General features: G+C 37.6%; 1 protein-coding gene across 2 annotated transcripts in view; it reads right to left on the bottom strand.

The window, feature by feature from the left end:
* Window positions 1–20,039, bottom strand: part of BAZ2B (bromodomain adjacent to zinc finger domain 2B) — a gene marked incomplete at both ends in the record, with an annotated part of 51,070 nt that extends 31,031 nt beyond the window's left edge. The window contains 11 exons of one of the 2 annotated variants that reach the window (XM_079538937.1): window positions 536–746; window positions 5,770–5,871; window positions 6,139–6,247; window positions 6,760–6,820; window positions 8,750–9,046; window positions 10,268–10,877; window positions 12,909–13,307; window positions 14,000–14,206; window positions 15,700–15,893; window positions 16,978–17,139; window positions 19,886–20,039. In XM_079538937.1, the coding sequence (XP_079395063.1) occupies window positions 536–746; window positions 5,770–5,871; window positions 6,139–6,247; window positions 6,760–6,820; window positions 8,750–9,046; window positions 10,268–10,877; window positions 12,909–13,307; window positions 14,000–14,206; window positions 15,700–15,893; window positions 16,978–17,139; window positions 19,886–20,039 (2,506 nt within the window). The remainder of the gene's footprint in view (window positions 1–535; window positions 747–5,769; window positions 5,872–6,138; window positions 6,248–6,759; window positions 6,821–8,749; window positions 9,047–10,267; window positions 10,878–12,908; window positions 13,308–13,999; window positions 14,207–15,699; window positions 15,894–16,977; window positions 17,140–19,885) is intronic. The other variant, XM_079538938.1, reaches the window with a different exon arrangement.
* Between the last annotated feature and the right edge of the window lie 1,722 nt (window positions 20,040–21,761).

The raw sequence follows: 21,761 nt of genomic DNA, 5'->3' as shown, positions 1-21,761 counted from the left end.
TCAGAAGTCCTGGAATTACTGTTTTCCTTATTTGTTACTTAGTCCTGTTCTCTCCAGCTTAAATCATACAACTTTGTCCTCTGTCTATTGAGATCAATTTTCCTTCATTCAATCAAAAACACAGTGTAGAGGTAGAGGGGAAAATGAGATTCTAAGCAGGGTGAAAAAGCTAATTTCTAGTTCCAGTGTTGTTTGAGCTGGTAATAGAGACCACACAGAGATCTTTTTGTTTATGCAAATTTAAAACAAAAACATCAAGAGCAACCAAAACACTGGATGTCTGCTTTTTTAACTTCTATAACTAAACAAAGTAATTACAGAACAAACTTTCAGACATCCACCCGTGTGCTCACACTTCTCTTGATTCACATATGTTTACTGATCATGAAATAGGAAAGGGCTGCAATAAAAGCATTTGACAAAGTTCTAAAATGAAATGTTGTATATTAGCAAAATACATTTCTTTAGAAAAACCATCAAGTCTCCATGCACTGACACTCTCACGTGTTTGTGAAAGCAGTAAAACACTCCTCACCTTGTGCCTGCAGCTTTCTTAAAAGCTTCGCATCAGTGCTGTCTAGAAATTCAGTGCTTCCAACGTTTGGAGGTCGGCCTTTGCGACGTCTCATTCTTGATTCCTCTCTAGAATGCTGTCTGTCTGGATTTGGTGGCCGTCCTCTACGCCCTTCCATAGCTCTAATGCAGGGAATGACTTCCTCCTCCTTCAGAAGACACCACTGCATGCCCTTTTAATTGACACATTTCACACAGAAGTATTATAAACACAGAATCAAAAAAGAAAAGACATCTGAGAACAAGAACAGTGTATGCTTTTATAAGATAAAAATAAAATATAAATATATGTTTTAATATATATTAAATCCTTCTACATACATAAAGTTTTAATGAATTATATATAGAGAAGAGCTGAGATGGACTATCTGAGCCGTACAACGTTCCAGTGATTCACAGAAATGTTATATTGACAGCTTATCACTACAGAGCATTTCACAACAACACTACGATGCAAGACACTGAAATCTACTCAGTGGCATCCACAATTACACAGCAGCAACATCACTGATGCATTACTTTTAATTAATTTAGGCCACGCTACCTAATGCTCTACTCACATTTAAGCGGAAACAAATTCTTCCTCATCATATAAACCAAAAAATAACTGCACTGCTTTCAGAGAATCCACTGCTCAATGCAAATGAAAAAAAAAAGTCAACGTATGGATCACTGTCCTCCAATTTGAAGTACTGACAGAAACTCTGTCATAAAAAAGAACAAAATGCGGTGGTCCATCTACAAAAACTGCTTTCTGTGTGCTGTGTATCTTAGCTTTACAACTGCACCAAAAAAAGCAGGTTTATTTTAATTCTGAAGTATTTTGTACAATTTAGTTATTCTTCTTTCTTGTGCAAGAAAATTTCTGCACCAAACCGAACTGAAAGAAATCGGAAGCTTCTAAATTTTCATACTCCGTCTTAATCAAAAGCTGCAGAAACTACATTTTCGAACTTAATAAAGCATGAAGCAACTTGTTCAGCAACTTCTTCTTTCACTATGAATACTATTTCTTCACGCAATCTCAAAAGCAAACATTGAAATACTTTGTTAGAAAAAGCTTTCATTTAACTGACAAGAAGCGGAGCTTATTGTAGCTGCTGAATGTAACAGTAGCTCAGCATACCGGCTCCTGCTGTAACACCCACCTACGTCACAACTGTATCCAGGCTGCATGGGGCTGTCAGCAACCTGGCGGGAGCCCCTGTCTCCAGCAGGGGTTTGGAACCCGGCGATCTTAAAGGCCCCTTCCAACACAAACTACTCTCATGTTTCTATGTACAGACTTTATCATTTTCAAAAAATAGAAAAAATTGAAGTAACTTCTGGACTCCGCTGTAATCTAGCCTAGAAAGTTTGTTAAAAGATTTTGGAAGTGTCTGCTAAATCAGGAATTAATTTTGGTAGCGTATAAAACACTTTTATTATATGTTCACAAAAAAATACATTTGCACTACCAAATTTTCCTCATTTGAAAGTGCATAAGTACTGAAGCAAGCCCAAAACACATTTTTTGCTTATTTTGTCAAATAACTTTTAATTCTTTTTGCTTATTCTTCACAATGTATCAGAAATGTTTAAGCCTGAACCACTCCCAGTCAGGACCATCGTAAGACTACATCTCACCCCCAGTTTACAGAGATTCCAAAGGACTACATTAGTATGGTCTTAAATACCAGCTGTTCAGAACCACAATCATATCACGACATGTACAGTACATCACTCCAAAGGACTTGTATATTTAATCATATTTAATTTTCTAACAAGAGAAGTAAGCATTGTTCATTTTACTGCCTAGTACCTGCCTTATAGTTTACCAGCAGTTTAGTTTATGAAGCTGAGCAAGCTATGCTAGATTTAATACCATATTTATCACGTAGACTAACACTGAACCCATGAAATGTCATAAATCTTATGTGACCAAAAAAGCAAACAAACAAACAAAACAACAAAAACTCATTCAAGAAGCAGAAGAAGCTGCAGCTGCGGTTCAACTTGGATCCTGAAATGGAGATTTCTTTTGCTTTCCATTTAATTTTCTATGGTCAATAATACTAATGATAACAAACATTTAGGTCTCTATCTACAAGTCTCTGAGATCATTATTACCACAAACTGTGGATGCATACTGCAGTCACGTAATCCTCACAGAAGAGAAACTAGAAGCTAACAGGAATAAGATTCAATAAGCAGTAAGAACCATCATTTCAAAAAAAGGGAAGAAGATTACTTAACATCTTGCCAGATACTGTGATTAAACATGTTTCCACAATTTCACAAAAATAGTTTAAACAAGATCCACTGAGAGACACTGAGTAGACAAACTATATAATAGGTCCCAGGACAGCCCTGTACCTGAAAACACATGGACACACCTGGAGTTATTATTCCTATAGGTGTGTCAACTTTGTTTCCCCAAGGCAGTCACTGAGAGATGCTGCTGGAGACAGAACACAGGGCTCTGCACAACTCCTGGTCTGTACCAGTATGGCTGTTCTTTTATATTGAAATCACTGTGCTTACAGAGATACAGAATGAAATTTACTGGATTAATTATTACCGATTTTCCAATGATATCCGATTTTATTTTTAAGCACAGAAATCACAGCACGCTGATGAAGATCATTCAATTACCTAAATCTTTTATAAATTAAGTGACAATTGAGGGTGTGGGGAGGAACGCAGTAGCACATTGTAGCAGCACAATATTCCCTTCTTTCATACAGCACTGAGGAAGGAGAGTTTTCAACTGGAATAAATGCACACTAATTCACTAATGAGTGTGCTGATTTATGCCAGTTCAGAACCTGAAGCATGTTTCCATCTTTCATCAATGACTTCAACAGGCCATCTGACAGTTGCCATGCTAACATCTCGTTGATAATCTTAATTCAGTTTTTAATCAAGTTTAATGCTCAAAACAACTTGGAACCCGTTTGTAATTGGTTCAGTGTTTGGGTGGCTCAAATGTCATGGAAAAGAAAATCTCATGATAAGAGAACACAAACAGAAGTCAACATTTTTGTTTCTTATTACCCAGATTTCATGTGACAAAATAAACACTTCTTTGAGTCTTCTCTTGATATTCCCTTAAGAAAACATGCCTGAATAATCTAATTCTCATATATCTCAACTGCTGTGAAATTCTCACCACACAAGTTGATAGTTTCATTTAACCATGTATTAAAATACAAACAACCGCAATATTAGCCATGCGCTACACCACATTTAGCCACTATGTCATTACAGCAGTTTTGTGTTTTGAAGAATACAAAACCAGAAAAACAAGAAATAAAAGACTTTCCGCATGTAAGTGCTCCTCCAGTTGCATGTGACGAGGACAAGCACTCTGCAACCAACTTCGACAACTACAGAGCACTATGACAACATCTCTCTCCATAGAAGGCAATAATTAACTACCCGTGTTTTGGGATCATATATAAATGTGCATATATATATGCACATAATTGGAACCACATTTTTATCACAAAAAACATACATTCTGAGATTCTGTGAGTTTTCTATATGTCAAAGGAGAGAGAAAAAGAAAAAGCAGGACGAGTGCCAATATCAGAGATGCAATGTCTTCAACATAAGCTAAGCTTCACTGCACAAAGAGAAAGAAATCTAAATAATATTTTGAAATGTTGTCCTTTATTGTTGAAACTGATCACAGAATGGCCTGGGTCGAAAGGACCACAATAATCTTCTAGTTTCAACCAATCCAACCAGTAATTTAGTTTCTGACCTTTAGGTCTACGCAATACCTTACTGCAATGAGGCCATCTGCTCAGGCCTAGCAATCATGACAGAGGATGTCAGACATCTAGCTGGCACTGCTGTCTGGAAAAAATAGCTAGAGGCCAGAAGGAACACTATAGGGCTATCTCAAGGGCGTAACTATAGAGGGAAGCAGAACAAAGCTGAAAGCCTGCTGGTCAAACTAATGAACAAAGCCACAGGCACTTTACAAGTAGCTGGCATCATAATTTCAGTTTAGATTCGTCCTCCTCATTTCACAGAATCACAGAATTGTAGGGGTTGGAAGGGACCTCCAGAGACCATTGAGTCCAACCTCATTTGTTGTAAACAAACTACAGAAGCAGAAACTACAGTGAGATGTACAATGCTGCATACTACAGTCTCACCTACAGGAATGTGCCCTTCCACCACTTCTCATTTCTGAAGTTTTACTGTACCAAAGAAGGGCAAGATCTGAACATTACCCCATGAATTGAAGGAGGGGAAGAAAAAGATAACTGAAGAAGGGAACAAGGTTATGGAAGGAATATGGGAAACACACGAAGAACCTAACAGGGTAAAAAAGGAACTGATATTCCAACATTTACCATGAATCCAGTTGCTGCTAGGCTTTCAAATTTTTATTATGCAAATACTACATACTTCCATGCAGTATCACAGTCACACAGGGGAAAACTACAGTGTGGTTATCTATCCAAACTGCTGTAGTAACATATAAACATGCTTATATTTTAAAAAAGAAAATCTACTCATTGAGTGAAGTCCAAAATCTTTTGCACACATCCTAAAGAAAAGGCAACATGACCAAAGTAGAGAAATAAAGCATGGATCAATCAAAGTACTAATTACCTTAGAATTCTAACATTATTTATTTTGGTGTGATTCCTCTACACAACACATAGTAATTCTGGCACTCTAAAGCATAACCAGTATACTCAGATTTCCCTTCCTTAACGATCTAATGTTTCTAGTGCTTTCTGATAAACCACACACTTGCATTTAAACATGTATTTTAGACATTTCATGAAGGTGAATATACGAAAGCAGTGTAATGTAAAGCAAACACAAATTATCAATACTAGGTTTCTACAAAACAGGAAGACAAGTCTCAGTCAGAAATAGCTGAACACTGACTCAGATAGAACATGGAACTCTGAGTTCCCTCGTACTACACAAAACCAGGCTCAGAGTTGGTCATGAGGCACGCTGAACCCTTGCAAGCTCCTTCTGAAATCACTGAGAGGTGCAGTTTTCAACACTGCCAGGGATCAAGGCATAAGCAACTCACAATTATTATTATTAAGAAATACGTAGAATTTTCAGAAAGAATTATCTAAAAACAATAAATGCTTCAGACTGTAGCAAAAACTACTTCATCCAAAGTAAAGTTAATGTTCCTTGGATCAAAGACTTTACTTTTTAAAAAGCAGATACCTGCGGTCCATCTCTGGCTTCATAGAAGTCACCCACTCCTATTTTTGCACTGAAGCTGAAATTGTCCCTTGAGATATCCATTATTCCATTTCTGCTGAGATACTGAAAAAATCACATATTTTTCCACTTCAGCTTGTAAATAATTACAACCCAGCTTTGTACAGCTAACTGTGAGTGTAATGATTTGCATATTTGATCAAGGTGATATACAGACCGAATCAGCAATCAGGCTGACAAGTATTATCATCTCCTCACATCACATATTTTGAAATAAGGATCTTTACTGGAGGAAAAAATGGCATTCTTTTATTGTAAACATGCTTGGTAGCACGAGAACACAGAAGTGAAGAAAAGAATTTACTTTAATACCTTTACTACTTCGGGATACTGTCTCAGCTTCTTTCCACAAGGTGCAAAATATGCTACTTCTCCCTGAAGACGACCACCAAAGTTTCTTATTCGGGTTTCTCTTTGCCAGCTAGAATAACATGAAATGGATGCACATAACAATTCACTTCTTAAGAAATACATAATGCCAATTCCAGAATTTCACCTGAAGTGCCTAAGTTGCACTCTAATTATCAAAAAATCAAACTGGAAGAAAGAGAAATTGTTACAATGTTGATTGTCAAAATTCTGATTGTACATGACTTCATTTCTATCAAGCTACTGATAAAATCCAGATTTTAGAACAATATTTCAAGGAGTTGGTTGAGTACAGAATGAACTGAAAGGACTAATGTCCAGTGGCAAAAATGCTAAAAGGCAAGTCACGTTTGCAAAGGAGTAAATTTGATGCACAAGTGAACGCATAAAATATGCTCATACTTCTAAAGAGATCTGCAGTCATTGTGAGTTGAAAATCTAAGTCCTGGAAGCCCTTTTCTTGTTTTAAAAATTCCTGGGGCTGAAATACATCATTTCTTTCCCAGCTGATTTTTGAAGGTATCATCTCCCCCTTACAGAATATCAAGAATCTATGCAACCTACCCATATTCCAGAGGAACACGCAACTCCCGTTCATCTGTTACTCTTCGTCTCTTTGAAATGCCTAAAAAAGAATCTCTTATCAATACCTGAGCTTACAAAAAAGAAAGTACCATGTTCCTAAACTATACCTTTAAACTTGCATCCTGAAAAGTTAAATCATTTTTACATTCTAGATATTATATATCTAAAACTTAATGCAACTTATTGCTCTTTGAAAACACTTTTTTTAGTAGTTTTTCTTTAGCTTCTTTTTCTAAAACAAAACAAAACAAAAAAGCAATCATGCCATGCTAAGCCACTTGCCTTGTTTATCTGTGTCAGGTATTATATGGAGATGCACTATAATAATGCCATGCACACCTGTATTTCTATACCAGACAGTTTTTTCAATACAGAAGATGAAAAAGGAAATATTCCTTACTTTAAAAATCCATGACTAGACTCTGTCCTCAAAGTGCACTTTGTATGAGACTGTGGTCAACTGCCAAAAGTAGAAAAATTATTCCAGCTATCCAGAATTCAAATACCTTTTGCTTTATTTGGTGCTAATAAAGACTTGAATCAAAAATGTAAGTGAAAAAGAAAATCAAATGTGGGGTTTAAAGAGTGCTGAACCCTAGTACTTTCCTCAGTTTTTTTCAGAGAACTGTATGTTATCAACTATGTACCCAAACAGATTTGGAAAAATGCATCTCTCAAAAAGCTTGTCTGGAGCTTTTGTCTGAAGAAGATGACATGCCTCTTGCCTGTGTAAACAGACATGAGAAAGTACACCTTCCAAACTTGCTCAAAACTATCACAGTTAGGACTATTTTATGACATAACAGCACAGGTTTCCAATGGAGGTGACTAGAAGATGAGCTGCCCATGCTTGGATGCCAAACTTCTTGGACACACTGCTGCAGTCTTAAACTAACAGGACCTTCATATTACTTCACGGTAGAGGGAGCAAAGTTGTTTATCCAAATACAACGGAATTGAGAAAAAGCTGTGTAATGAAAGTCAGATATGGAGAAGAGGCCATGCACCTCTTCAACAACTGACTACCGTCAGGTAAGATGAATACAAGAATATTTCAACAGCGCTACGGCTGTTCTTAGTGGGGAAAAAAAGTACTGAACCTAACACAATGAGACAAAATTAACACACTGAATCTGTCATGTCCGTAACTAACAAAAATCCACCAGCCTTTTAAAAGCATCATAAATCACCCCAAATTTCTGAAAAACAAAATTAACTTCATACTTTTAAGAACGTGGATTATTCTCAATACATGTGAAATCTTTTGTCGTGTAATTCACCTGCCTGTTCATGGAAAAAAACATGAAGTCGAGCACACATTCCTTTAAAGTTAATGTACTTAATGTCATGGCATTTTATTTCTGTTCCACAGAATTGAACTACAAAGACCAGTCTATGAGTGGATGCAATTAAAAACTTACTTCGCTTGTGTGTTAATTAAATATCAAGTTGCCAATTCAAAGCAGTAAATATGCAAATTGACGTAATTGTTACTGTGCAAATTGAGAAGTCTGACCTTCAAAAAAAAAAAAAAAAACTGCAGGCTTTTCTGCAGCAGTTGTACCTTTCCAAGTACAGGATTATCAAATAACTAATGTTATGCTATGTTCTTTCCATGATTTTTTTAAAATAATCCTGTGTGATCTCTACAATCTTATAAACTACTGGTTCAGAGTAATACGTTCAATAAGGACTAATCCATAAAGAGCTTTAGCATAATAAATATAAAATCCAACCATTACTTCCTACTTTCTCTCAAGTACAAAATGACATGGACTAAGATGTCCCAGATGGAGTGTAACATCAGGTTTCTAGGTACCTGTAATTCTGCTGAATGATTTTAACATCTTTTGTAAACACTTGTGAAAAGATCACCTCATATTAGCGTTAAAAATACTTTTCGTAAGTACCTTAACAACACATGTCACTTAGGTGTTACACTGTATTATATAAAAAGACATTCAGATACCACAGTGAGAACCTGGTGTAAGAGCAGATGGTGTTGTCCCAAGAAAAACTGCAGGCTGGGTCTCAGGACATAAGGCAGATGGTGCAGAGCTTGGGGTCTTTGCTACTTGGAGATTCAGTGGAGTGGAATGAGCTGCAGGTCCAATGGAAGAGCTCTTCATGGAGGAACCAGTTTTCTTCAGTTTCAGTGGAGTTTTTTCACCCTCAGTGTCTGTATCTGATTCATCTTGATCCTTATCATCCTCATCATCTTCATCTTCAGACCCATCCGTATCCGACTCAGAATTACTTTCAGACTCTATTAAGAAAAATCACAGCAAAAGACAGATTAAGGCCAGTTAATTAAAAGCAAACACACTTAAAGGTTTAACACTTGTAAAGCCTTTGGTCTTATTAAAACATGAAGGCTTTCTGACTCTTTATAACATTCCTTCTACCTGAACTTCAAAATGCCTAAAATTATGACAGTATAAACTAGTTCTGTGTTACAATGCACTGTTGTTCCTCAGGAGGAGAAGAGAGACAGAAACAGAAACGTTTTAAGAGACTGTTTACCACAGGACAGACTACAGCTAGATTGCCCTGTGAGCCTGGCACGCGTGCCCTGCTGTGAGAAGGGCAACTATACAAGCTGCGAAATCCTGTAAAATGAGGATCAAAGAGGAGGAAGCAAATGGTGGAACCGGGTGCAGAATGAGGCGTGAAAAATGGAGGTAAGGCAAAGTTAAGAGATAGGGTAAAGGACAGATGGGATAAGGAACAGAAAAGAGGCAACAGTTCTGAGGACAACAGAAGGTGTGTGGATAAAAGATTAGAAGAGAATAGCAAAGGCAGAGCAGGACACAAGGGATGTGGGCACCCATGGGAAGGGAGTGGCTGGGAATATAACGAACTCTTCAGAACAAGTCATGCCTTTCTGAATCACTTGAGTTTTCAAAAACAAATCAGAAAGTTACCCACGAATAATGCAGCCTTTACAACTGTCCTGGTACAATTCTCTAAGCTCATTCTCTACTGTGCTCCTGAATAAAGCCTAGAAATACGCTTTTCTTATCAGTTTTAAAAATTTGAAGGCAATTTTGCTTAGCGCCTCTCTGGCTGAGGAAGGTGGCTCAGCAGATGGGCTCTGCCTGACAGAACCGTCAACCAGCCTATCCTCTCCAACCCTCTCCTGTGCACCCTGCCATGGAAACAGTACGTGAATTGCAGGTTGGGTGATTTGTCTGGATATTAGTTCTTTGACAGCCTTGCCAGAAAGGCCTTGAACCCTATCTACCAGGACAGCTGAAAGCATGCATGCCATGTAACCAAGTACTAGAATACCCAAAACATGATTTTGGATGTGACATAAGGAAGGACTGGGAGGCATGCACTACTTTCCATGCTATCTGTAAGACACTGGGTGGGCCACGCCACCTCAACATTGCCTTTTGCTATTGAAAAAATACTGTGGGAAATAAATACGTTTTCAATACATAAAAATAAGTTTCTGCTTTTCCTATTAAAAAGTTTAAACCACCTGATTGGCTATCATCAGAATCATCATCTTCATCATCCTCATCTTCATCTTCATCGTCGTCATCATCATCATTTGAGTCGTCAGATTCTTTACTGCTGGGGGCATCTGAGTCTACCCCTCTGAACTGCTCCACCACCAGTTTTGCAGATGGAAGGCGGTGTTGTGTTTTTACTGCATTTACTGCATTATTGCTGACTGGTTTATCCTTTCCTGAACCAGGTAACATAGGAGAGGTAGAGGGCACAACAAGTGACCGGTTACCAGTTGTTTTTTTCCCACATGCACTCAAGTTCACTGGCAAAGAAAAGGGGGTACTGCTAGCAATGGCTACACTTTCATTGATCTTGGTTTGGGACTTCTGTTTTGTAGTAAGTGCAAGAGGAACTTCCTGGATGACGCTCTGAATAACTCCATTGGGTTGGTGATTACCTAAAAGTGCATTTGTCAGGAATGGATTAGAATGGTTGTTTTCCAAAGATGTGAGTTTTTGATGAGCTGGTGAACTGGATGTTGGTTTTGAGCTTGACAAAGATGCAATAACCTTCTTCAGGCTCTTAGATGATTCCTGTTTCTTTAGCTGTGCTGCTGGGAATGTCTGTTTATATTGTTCCTAAAGAAATAAGAAGAGGAATAAAATCTGAGTTGGTGGGGCTTTTTTTTTGTTTTTTTGTTGTTTTTTTTTGTTGTTTTTTTTTCAGCCGAACGAACTCTATTAAATCACATATCTGCTTTCAGAAAAGCTCTTTTTAATGGAACAGAAGTGCTAGCTACAGAACAAGAGATGAGTAGCTGCAAGTTTTTTGTGTCTCTCCAGTAGCTTTCAGTGTAAAGACAAACTGAAATCAGGATGAAGCTGATTCAAGTTATGCAAGGAACCTTTTTCTGCATTGCTCTGGATGGCAATTTTCATGAAGAAATTAAATATGATTTCAAACAGAAAAAATAGACTACAGTTACGTAGCTACACAGGGATAAACCCACTTTTTACTCATTTCAATGTATTTAATCTCTTTACTGAATGGTCCATTTTAAAGCACGTGGTAAATGCAACACACTAATGGCTGCAACACTAGCCAAAATCCAACTGAAGGCTCTTGGCACAGGAAACTTTTACACAGAAAATTGTGAGAAAAAACATTACTACGCAAAAGAGCTGTGATACACAAGCTTTTCGCCCCTGAAGAAAAAGAAAAGTAAGACTTGAAAATTCTTCACATAAAATTTAAAATCCCATAGTACGCTCTAGTGCTTCAGAAACACATGCAAGTGGAGCTTAGAGGGCATCTGTCTCAAATTCTTCAAAAATAAGGCAAAGACACTTTCTTTGATTAGAGAAGTAGAATTAACAAGGTCATCTTAAATCAATTTTTATGGATTACATCAAATACATTTCTGGAAAAACCAAAAACTTCTTAAAACTAAACACAAATCTACAAAATAGATATTTATGTAGTGCTTATTTCCAGTAGAAAATTATAGAAATAAAAGCACTAAATGGGTGACAGACCACCACTTAAAGACTCTCGACCTAAATCTGATACCAGAATCCACTTCCAATGGAAAAGACAGATATTTCCATAATTACATTTATTTACAAATTCAATTAAATGATCAGCTTATTTAAACATTGAGAAGCACCTGGGATTTGGAAGGACAAAATGATTCACCTCTGGTCTAGAAGAAGAAGCATTTGAAATACTTTAAGGTCTTTAAATCATTACTTCTATCGGTGAATCAGGCTTCACTTTTCACTGACATTACTTCTAAGGCGTTTTAAAACATGAAATGTCTGGATGAATGCTTATACATACACACACGTATGCATATACATACACACACACATAACCACAGCCTCAACATTTCTAAAATCACATATTTTTATTGCTGTCTAATCTCCACCAAAATCAAACTGAATAGGAACCATGAAAACTTATTGCTAGTCAATAAAAATGATTCTACTGTAATCACAAATTGAAAAACAAAGTACGAAATCAAAACAAAGCTTTGTAAACAACAAAACTGTTAGCATAGATATGTATAAGCATACTGTAGGGTCCTGTTCAGTAAAAAGGAATTTTACTGCAAAGGTTATACTGAGTTTTAATATTTAATCCATGAACATCCTTCCATCTGCAAGGAACAAACAATGGAAAATGAAATCTACAATGCTTGTACACCAGACATGGAAAATATCAAACCAGCATTTTGACTAAAACTTTGAGACGAAAAGCTAGAAACGCCCATCCCATTCAATTTCCCAGGAGTGCTCTTCTCATTTTGATACATAATTTAGCTGCTCACATTTATTTAAGAGACGCACAACAAAATCCCTTTCTTCATCAGCATAGGAAGGGAGAAGATTATAACCTTCATAAGCCACCATGCAAAAGCCTATGCCATCTTCAAGATATCCTTTTGTTTCCAGGTATTACTGGGCTTACTGTATTAAAGATCTTATAAATTACAAAAATTACTCAGGTGAACTCCAAATAAAAGATCCTGAATTAGCAAGAAATGATTGGAGACCACTGTAAATTACATTTAAATATCAGATTTAAGTAGAGTTTGATAATGTGGCAGTAAGTTACGTTAAGCAGGCAGCACAGGTTACAAACTGCAAGAACAGTGATTTTTCACTCACTCGTTTTGATCGTACATCGCTGATCAGAGGGATGGATTCTTCAGAGGTATTCTTATTCCCTGCTTTGAGTAGGTCAGGAGGAGGAACTAAGATTTTTAAATAGGCTTCCTTTTTGGCTTGATGTATCAACGACAAAGGTTTCACATTGGGAACCAATCCTGTAGACTGTATTACACTTGTGTGTTTGTTCACAGATTCCTCCTTCGCCTGAGAGCTTTGGAAAATAAACGGAAGTTGCTGTGACAAAACCTGAGGCTGCTTCTGCTGGGACTGGAATGATGAATGAGTCTGGGAATCAGACACAAGAGGTATCTGCTGGTGTGTTCTTTTTTCTTGGGACTTTTCGTGGGCTTTTTGCCCATCAGTTTTCATATCTTTTACACCACTATGCATTAGCACCTGCAAAAGATGCATTTACGAACATTCATGTTAGATTACTTAAAGATGATGAAAAAAAAATCATCCATCCTAAAGGAGTAATTATACTTCTTGGCAGAGAATGAATAATACTAATTTAAAACTAAATCCTGTGACATAATTAGGGCTTTTTCTCTCCAAGATAATCTCAGCATGTGAAGAAAATAGTCAGTAAAGAAGTACTAAAACGCGATTGCTTTTAACAAGTAATCTGACAGTAAATAAGTTACCCAGCATTCCAATCCTGTTCTTCTATTTGTTATCAGGAAAAGTCATCATTTTACAATGAAAAAGCACCTGCCAAGGTGCAATATCTTGAGAAGGCACACTTTCAACTCAGTATCAGTGCACAGCACCTAACTTGTTGGTGTTGTTGGTTGTGAGTTTTGTTACTGTTGTTCATTGTTGGTTGTTTTTTTTTATATATATTTCATACTTGATAACCAAATAGAGCTTCTAGCGCCTCACTAGCAAAAAACCCACACTTATACAAAAATGGGAGGGGAAAAAACAAAAATAAAACAAAAAAACTGATAAGCCAAGCAAAAACCAGCATTCCTAACGTTCATTAATATGCAGATAAATAATTACTCTCTGGTACAAACACTAGATGATTTTTTTCCACAAGCGGCTTCCAATGACAAGACTGCAAGCTGCAGAATGAGATGTCATACCTTGTTCTTGTTTTCGTGATGTGCTTCATTTTCAGAATCAGATTCATCATCTTCACTCTCTTCAGCACTCTGGTCCTCCTCCTCTTCTTCATCCTCCTCTAGGTCATCAGAATCACTGCTGCTTATGCCTTCACTTGATGTGTCTGACGAGGAGCCTGAGTCACTGTCACTGTTACTGGAGCTTTCCACTGTTTTTTTTCTGGGTTTCTATCAGGAAGATGACCGCTTTGTTAATGGGTCAGCTTTAATTTCATATATTATCTTATTTTAAAACAAAACCAGTAAGATTCTATAGCAAAGGAGCCTGAAATCCCTCAGTATAACTGTTTAGGCACTCTTTGCCAGGAGCTAAAGAGGAAGAAGTTTTTCTCAATGTGATGAAAATGAAACATAGGTCACTAGGTTTTGCCACAACAGTTTTTGGAGCACACGACCTGCAGATCAGTTAAGCATCACAACATTTCAAAGCAACGTACCGAATTAGAGCTGAGAAAACTGGTCTGGAATTCAGGTGTAGAAATCTACAAAATTCACTGCATCCAAAAATTTCACAAACCAAAAGCTTTCTTGCAAAGGAACACAGAAATAATGCCAACACACTGAATTCATCAACACATTTCTGAGACACATTCATTGAAATTACATTATTTGTAATTTCACAGTACTTGCCACATTTCAACTTCTTTCATAATTTGGTCTTCAAGAAGGCCAAATTTCTTCAGGAATGCTTGGTTCTCTGTGTAAGTAGTTCTATTAATACAATGAGACTTTTAATGTCTTCAATATCAGATGGCTGCCCTTTTTTTTGCATTTGAATTCAGTAAAAAAAGTCAACTTCTTTGACTTTGCTTCTGATAAATAGAAAGAGAATTCCAAAAAAGCTTTTTTAAAGCCTAAAGATTTAATTTAGCTTCTGAAATTTTGTTTCAAACTAGACGAAATACAATTACAGAGTTAAATAATCACTTCTCCTATGTGCATAGGGTGAGGAAGCTGCATGTGTTCAGTCAGAGAAGAGACTCCCTCTGGCCTGCCAGTACTGTTTACAAACAGGAGGGTGAGCAACTATGTGCATGGTGTGATAATGACAGGACAAGGGGGAATGGCTTTAAACTAAATAGGGGATTTTTAGATCAGATATGAGATGGAAATCTTTTCCCCGGGCAGCGAGGCCCTAGCACAGCCTGCCCAGAGAAATGCAGGTGCTCCATCCCTGGACATGTCCAAGGCCAGGCTGCATAGGGCCCTGGGCAGCCTGAGCCAGTGGCAGCCAGTCAGCCCAGGGCAGGCTGAGCCATTCTGTGATTCTATGATTTCAATAAATATTATCCATGAATATATATTCATATATTACACATGTTTACATGCTAATAGCTATAGATTGGTTGTGTTAAAACATACTTCCATTTTATAATTGGTTAATGTAAATAAACTTCTGATATCAGATACAGTTATTATGCAGTAAAAATAGTGTAAATTGTTCACAAACAAAACTTAAGTTTTGCAAAAAGTAAGCATAAAAATTCCTCAAAAATAACACTTCACAAGGGTGGACATCATGCTCCCAAAGATGAAAATTCCTAAGTACTTTTCTATTAGGGTAAACATATGTCTGTGTGCACAAAACAGAAAATTCACCATCTCTTTTTTTTTTTTTTTTTTTCTTTCAGTTGAATCATGAATTGTTTACATATATTTACCTTATCTTTGATTTTGTCAGCTCTGGTGTCCAAAAGCTGAACTTTGCTTTGCTCCTGGTTGTACTTGCGGCCTCCTGCTCCTGAGGTTATAGCTTTCACTTGTCCTGCAGATGTTGCAATACTAGTGGATAGTACAGATGTGCTGATAGCAGATGCTGCAGTGGTACTGTTCCCATTCAGTGATCCATTTATACCTAAAGATGACAGATTTTACACAGTGATACTTTAAAAATCTAAAATAAGCAGCCATTTTTGGTGAGATGTTCCAGTCACAATAACCTAGTTTCCATACTCCCTTAAGAAGAGACTACTCAAAGTCAATTTCTGTCATAAACTCAAAGATGCACCATCCAAGAATCAGTCTGAATTGCCCACAGATTTATTTTAAACCACAAAACACAGAGCACTCATCATGTGAAGTGCAAATAAATGTAATGCTGTGGAGAAAAAAAAATCTGAAGTCTACACAAACCTAGAGTTCAGTTAGGGGCAGAATAAGAAGATTCTCCAAAAAAAGATATAAAAACAAAACAAAAAACAAAAAACACTACATTCCAGCAAATATTTTGCAGAACAGTCTGCTTCAGATTCTGAACAATCAATCAGCTTCAAAGAACTTCAGCAAGCCCCCAGAATTCTGGAGCTCTGAAATGTAAAAAATGAGGGGGCAGTAGGGAGTAGAAGTTGCAGGAATGCTCCTAAAGAGAACACCTGCTTTCAAGTTTGCTTATTTATTTGTCAAAAAGTGTGTTTTCTAAGAAGATACCCCCAGCCCCAAGAACTCTGCAATCCTCGGACTACTATCAGAATGATTTTGAAATACAGATCAGGTCCTAAAAAAAACTACCAAAATTACTGAAAAAAAAGTCTTGTTTGTACTTCAAACAAATGAATGTAAACATGTTCAAAAGATGTAAAATTGAGAAAAAAAAAAAAAAAAAAAAAAAGTTTAACTCAACTGTTCTTTACTGAGATCATAGTTTTGTCCCTTCCCTCCATTGCAGAACAGACTCCAAAACATATAAAAAATAAATTATTTATTTACTCTATAAATATTAAAAGGAATATATTCTCTACTGTTCATCCCAGACAAAAGAAGAGGTGTAAAAATACAATTAGAAAGAGAATTTTGTAATTGAAATCCCAGAATTTTATGTTTCACGCTTCACCGCACAACAAATTCATAGAGAACTTTTTAGGAATGGGCAATGAGAACCAAGGCTCAAATTCTACATTGTGCAAGCATGCAATTATTTAGCCAATAATTTTACTCATTACCTTTTTCTAAACTGCCACGAGTATTTTTTCCTGTAGTTCTGGGGTGGAATGGAGTAGAATCATGGTTCTGGGCAGGAGGTGCAAAGAGCGGTGAGATGCCCAAGAGTGGTGGGAAGAAAGCTGCCCCAGAGCGAGAGTGAGAGTCCACTGTTCGCCACCATTCTGTACCACAGAGCAAACAAAAAACAAACTTCAGCTTTACCAATAACACACAAGTATTTCTGTAAGAATGTTCTGACGCAGAATTTAGAGCAGACCTAGTAAATTCTGGTAGGGAGTTAAAAAAAAAAAATATATATATATATACTTACTACACTATATATATATATATATATACATATATGTATATATATATATATATGTATGTATGTATGTATATGTATATATATATGTATATATATGTATACTCATATGTAACACTTAAGACATCACCAAACATGTTTCATAACATGAATTTCTTGTGGCAATTCTGGCTATAAACCCTTCAAGCTACTGAGGTAAAGATTTCAATACAGTTTTACTTATACGAACTTACACATATCCCTTCAGTTTTTAAACGGAGCTGACAAACAAGATGGAGACCAACATTTTACACTGTCTGTTAGCAACAGGACAAGGGGGAACAGCTTTAAACTAAAAGAGGGGAGATTTAGGTCAGGTTTGAGGAGGAAATCTTTTAGCCAGAGTGTGATGAGGTGCGATGGACTAGGTAACCTCCAGCAGTCCCTTGCAACTTTAAGCACTCTGTGAGGAAAACAGGCTAAATGTGATAAGAGCATCAACTCTAACATTAATTTTGAGTTTTTATACTTCCGCACTCAACACAAATCTTTAAACTTTGAAAAATGTTAAGACAAACAAGGAACAGCACACATGATTAAGCAGAAAGTAAAGCTGGAGGACACTTTCCAACAAAGACTTGTCTGGCAGATGGCACAGATGTCTGATAGGCAGATAGATGTCTAGCATTCTGAAAGAAGAAAAGCAGAGAACCTGAAAATATCACACAACAGTTGAATTCTTAAAAGCTGTGAGAATCCCAACATTTATATAAATCAGGGAAAGGTGGCAGGAGACCTGCATACATGAGCAACCAGCTCACAGATAAATACAAAGGGAACAAAAAGATCCAGTAACAGTGGAAAAGGGGCCTAAATGCTGGGGAAGAAGATAAGAATGTTGTCAGGGCCTGTAGGGATGCAAAGTACAAGGTTAAGGTCCACTTGGAATTAAGTCTGGCAAAAAAGATCAAGGATAATAAGAGAGGCTTTTAAAGTATGCCAGTAGTAAAAAGCGGAGTAGGGAAAACGTGGGCTCAGACTCTTTTTGGTGGCAAGCAACAATAGAACAAGAGGCAACACACAGAAGCTGGAATAAAAAAAAAAAATACACAACCAGTACTGTCTGCTACCTTACGCCGATACCTGATTAGTCCCTAAGGCAGAGGCCATCGATTTTGAAATATGGGTGAAATAAAGTGAAGACGAATAGAAACAAACCATTGTTTGCTTGTAACAATAAACTGGATTGCAATGATACCATCTTATGAAACATTAGACTGTCTAGCAATTTTATAATTCTAGCATTTTATTTTTTTTAGTGTTAGTTTTTCAAGTTACTAACCTACTGTTGACAAGCTCCGCATAGTGAAACTTTAAACTGCACTCCATAACATTCTTTACTTACTTTAAACTGGTCAAACTTTCAAGCTCAGCTTGGAAATTCTACTATACAGGTAAGAGACTGAAAACATCACTGTAAAGGAGAACATCCATTTCAACAATGCTGATCTCTTAGAAAATGGAACTACAACTGTGAATGCCTTTGCTAATATTAATGAACTTCATAGTACAATGCGTTATGTAAAAATAAATATTTAACTAGTGCCTAAAACTATAAAGCACCAACCTGCAGAAATATAAAGATATTCTAACCATGCAAAGGGCATTCCAGCTTAGACTGCAGCGGTCTGCAGCGGGTCTAGAGAATTGCTTAGAATGGCAGAAATTAGTGTGCTTCCCACTTTTCTCCGTCGCGTTTTAATCACTGCAGTGCTACCGAAGTTTGTCTCCTGCATAACTCAGCAACACGACTCTCAATCTTCCCAGTTGTATGCCTAATTTCACAGTGCTGATGAACCTCTCATAGTGGGAAACTTGAAGTGATGGAAAAAGCTGGACAATGGTTTATATATACACAAGTAACAATCATCTACTCTTACAGCTGGTTAAAAACCCCAGAGCTGTTATTTTAAATGAAGATCAAAGCACTGGCAATCTAATTAAAATACTCAAAATGATTAAAAGAAAATGTATCATTTTAATACACTCTGCAAACTCTGAGTATGCTCTTGCAGAAACAAGTACACAGATAACATCCGTGAATGTAACTGCAAGGACTCCACCTTTAACCTTTCTCCATAAATAACAAGATAAGAAGTTGGTTGCGAACGAATTTTGTACAAAAGTTTAAAAATAATAATAATAATAAAGAATTGAAAACAGACTGAGAAAGCTACCTGCTAGTGGCAAAGAACACAAACCAGCTAAGCCAATACAGAACGCTAACCAGCTAAGCTTGAACGCTGAGAACACTGCGCATTCTCAAGAAACTGATTGGTGAATCTAAAATCTGAAAGTGGCACTGAGTCTGCTAGACCAGTTTGTAAAATGATTCCCATACCTTCGCAAATTGAAGAGTTCTTTCATGCTTAAAAGAGCTGATTTTAAATCACTTTGAATGTACTATGTATATACAATGTACAAAATACATATAATACAAATTTCCCTCCTCAAAATAATAACAAAAAATATGTGAGATCTTATATTTGACCTTGTAGCAGTAACTTCATCACAAGTGTTAACAACCACTAAAACCACATAGCAATATGTAATCGAGTTATTCTTACCACCCGTGTTGATCGTGGAACTCAGCGACGCAGCTCCAGTGGTAAGGCCACTCTTGGACACCGCAGAAGCTACAGAAGGTGTAGAAGACACTGGAGATGAAGCAGCTGCACTTGAGGAGACTGATGATGACGTTAACCGCTCTCCAGACTCCATATCTAAAAAAAGAGAAAAAGGGCTAAATTCTACAGCAGGAAATCACAAGCAGACAAGTGCCTCTGTTGACCGTGTCTCAGGAGCTGTGCTCAGTTTCCTGCGAGACCTTCAGGTGAAATCTACGTGATACTGTGGTATCACAGTCATCACAGGAACCCAGCATAACTGCAGCAGTAAGGAAATTACGCACTGCTGTTGAGAGCAGCAACACATTTGAATCTGAATGCTGCACAGTGAAGTCTGAAACATTAATTGCTGTCTCCAATGCCCATGAGAAGCCTTGCCACCGCCTTGGGAGCATGAGCAAGTCCTAATTGCCCTGGCCAGCCACTCCACAGTTTGTCCAGAAATTCCATGTAGACTTAGACCTGCACCGTCAGCCCCCACCTGAGCTGGCCTGCTGGGCACCCTCTGCCATCCAGCACTGCTGTGCCCGTGCCTCCTGGCTAGATCCCTCTTCTCATGCTGTAGCTTCCCTCCGGGCTTGAAACAACCCACATCTTCTGCTCCTCTGACCAGACTACCAGAAGAAACCGAGGCCTGAACAATTCCTTTATTTTGTCTGGACCCTGTGACCAGCACCCTATTGTAGCGTGCTCACATCCTGTGAACTCCCTGCTCCCTGCTGTGAAAACATCATTAAGTTCAACAAAGCCACATGCGAGGTCCTCCACGTCAGTGCAATCTCAAACACACAGACAGGCTGACAAAGACTGGACTGAGGGCAGCCCCGTGAGCCCTCCCTCAACCTCTTAGCTATGCTCTTTTTAATGCACCCTAGGATCCCAGTGGCCTCACTGGCCACCACAACACACTGATGGCTCACGGCCAACCTGTCGTCTACCAGAACCCCTGAGTCCTTCTCCACAGAGCTCCTCTCCAGTAGGTCATCCCCGATCCTGTACTGTTGCATGCAGTTATTCTCCCCAGGTGCAAGACTCCATACTTGCTCTTGCTAAACCTGGTCAGGTTCCTCCCTGCCCAACTCTCCAGCCTGTTCGGATTCTATTGAATGGCAAGATAGTCTTACGGTGTGTCCTCCACTCCTCCCAGCTTTGTATCATCAGCAAACTTGCTGAGGGTGGACTCTATCCCTTCATCCATGTCGCTGATAAAGACGCTGAACGAGACCAGACCCAGCACTGACTCCCCCTGGGGAAACACTGCTTGTTACACGTGATATTTTTTGTTTCATAAATTTGACTCTCTTCTAATGATTATAGAAATCCTAGATCACCTGCAATATAATAAATAAAAATCCACACACATCCATTTGGTTTGTATTCAAGTGAGCTCTCTAAGCAGCTGCACATTAGAACTAAATCAGCAGCACAAGACAGAAAGGCAACCTATGCAGTCTGAAGGTTAAAATACATTCAGCGGTTTATGTACAACATGCTAAACCTGAACTTCCTTTAGTATTGTGTAATGGCATTTTTTATTAAAGAATTAATAAATAAGGTACAGTACCTGAGGATTTTTAGTAACACGTGACAAAATATATAATTTTCCAATCTATTTCAGTATTCTTCATGATATTTAATTTTTTTAAATTGCAGGTCTTGAATAAAACATTACCCAAATAGGTATTCAGTGTTTGAAGCAAAATATCCATTAAATCTTACTTCAGATTAAGGAAAATTCCCAAAACATAACACACTCTTTCTGTTAATAAAGTTCTTTTAAGTGAAACCCAGCATCTACTTTTCCTTTTTCCCCTTT

The sequence above is a fragment of the Tetrao urogallus genome (assembly GCF_951394365.1).
Source record: "Tetrao urogallus genome assembly, chromosome: 8".
NCBI classification, from domain to species: Eukaryota; Metazoa; Chordata; class Aves; order Galliformes; family Phasianidae; genus Tetrao; species Tetrao urogallus.
This window is presented reverse-complemented; position numbering and strand designations above follow the sequence as displayed.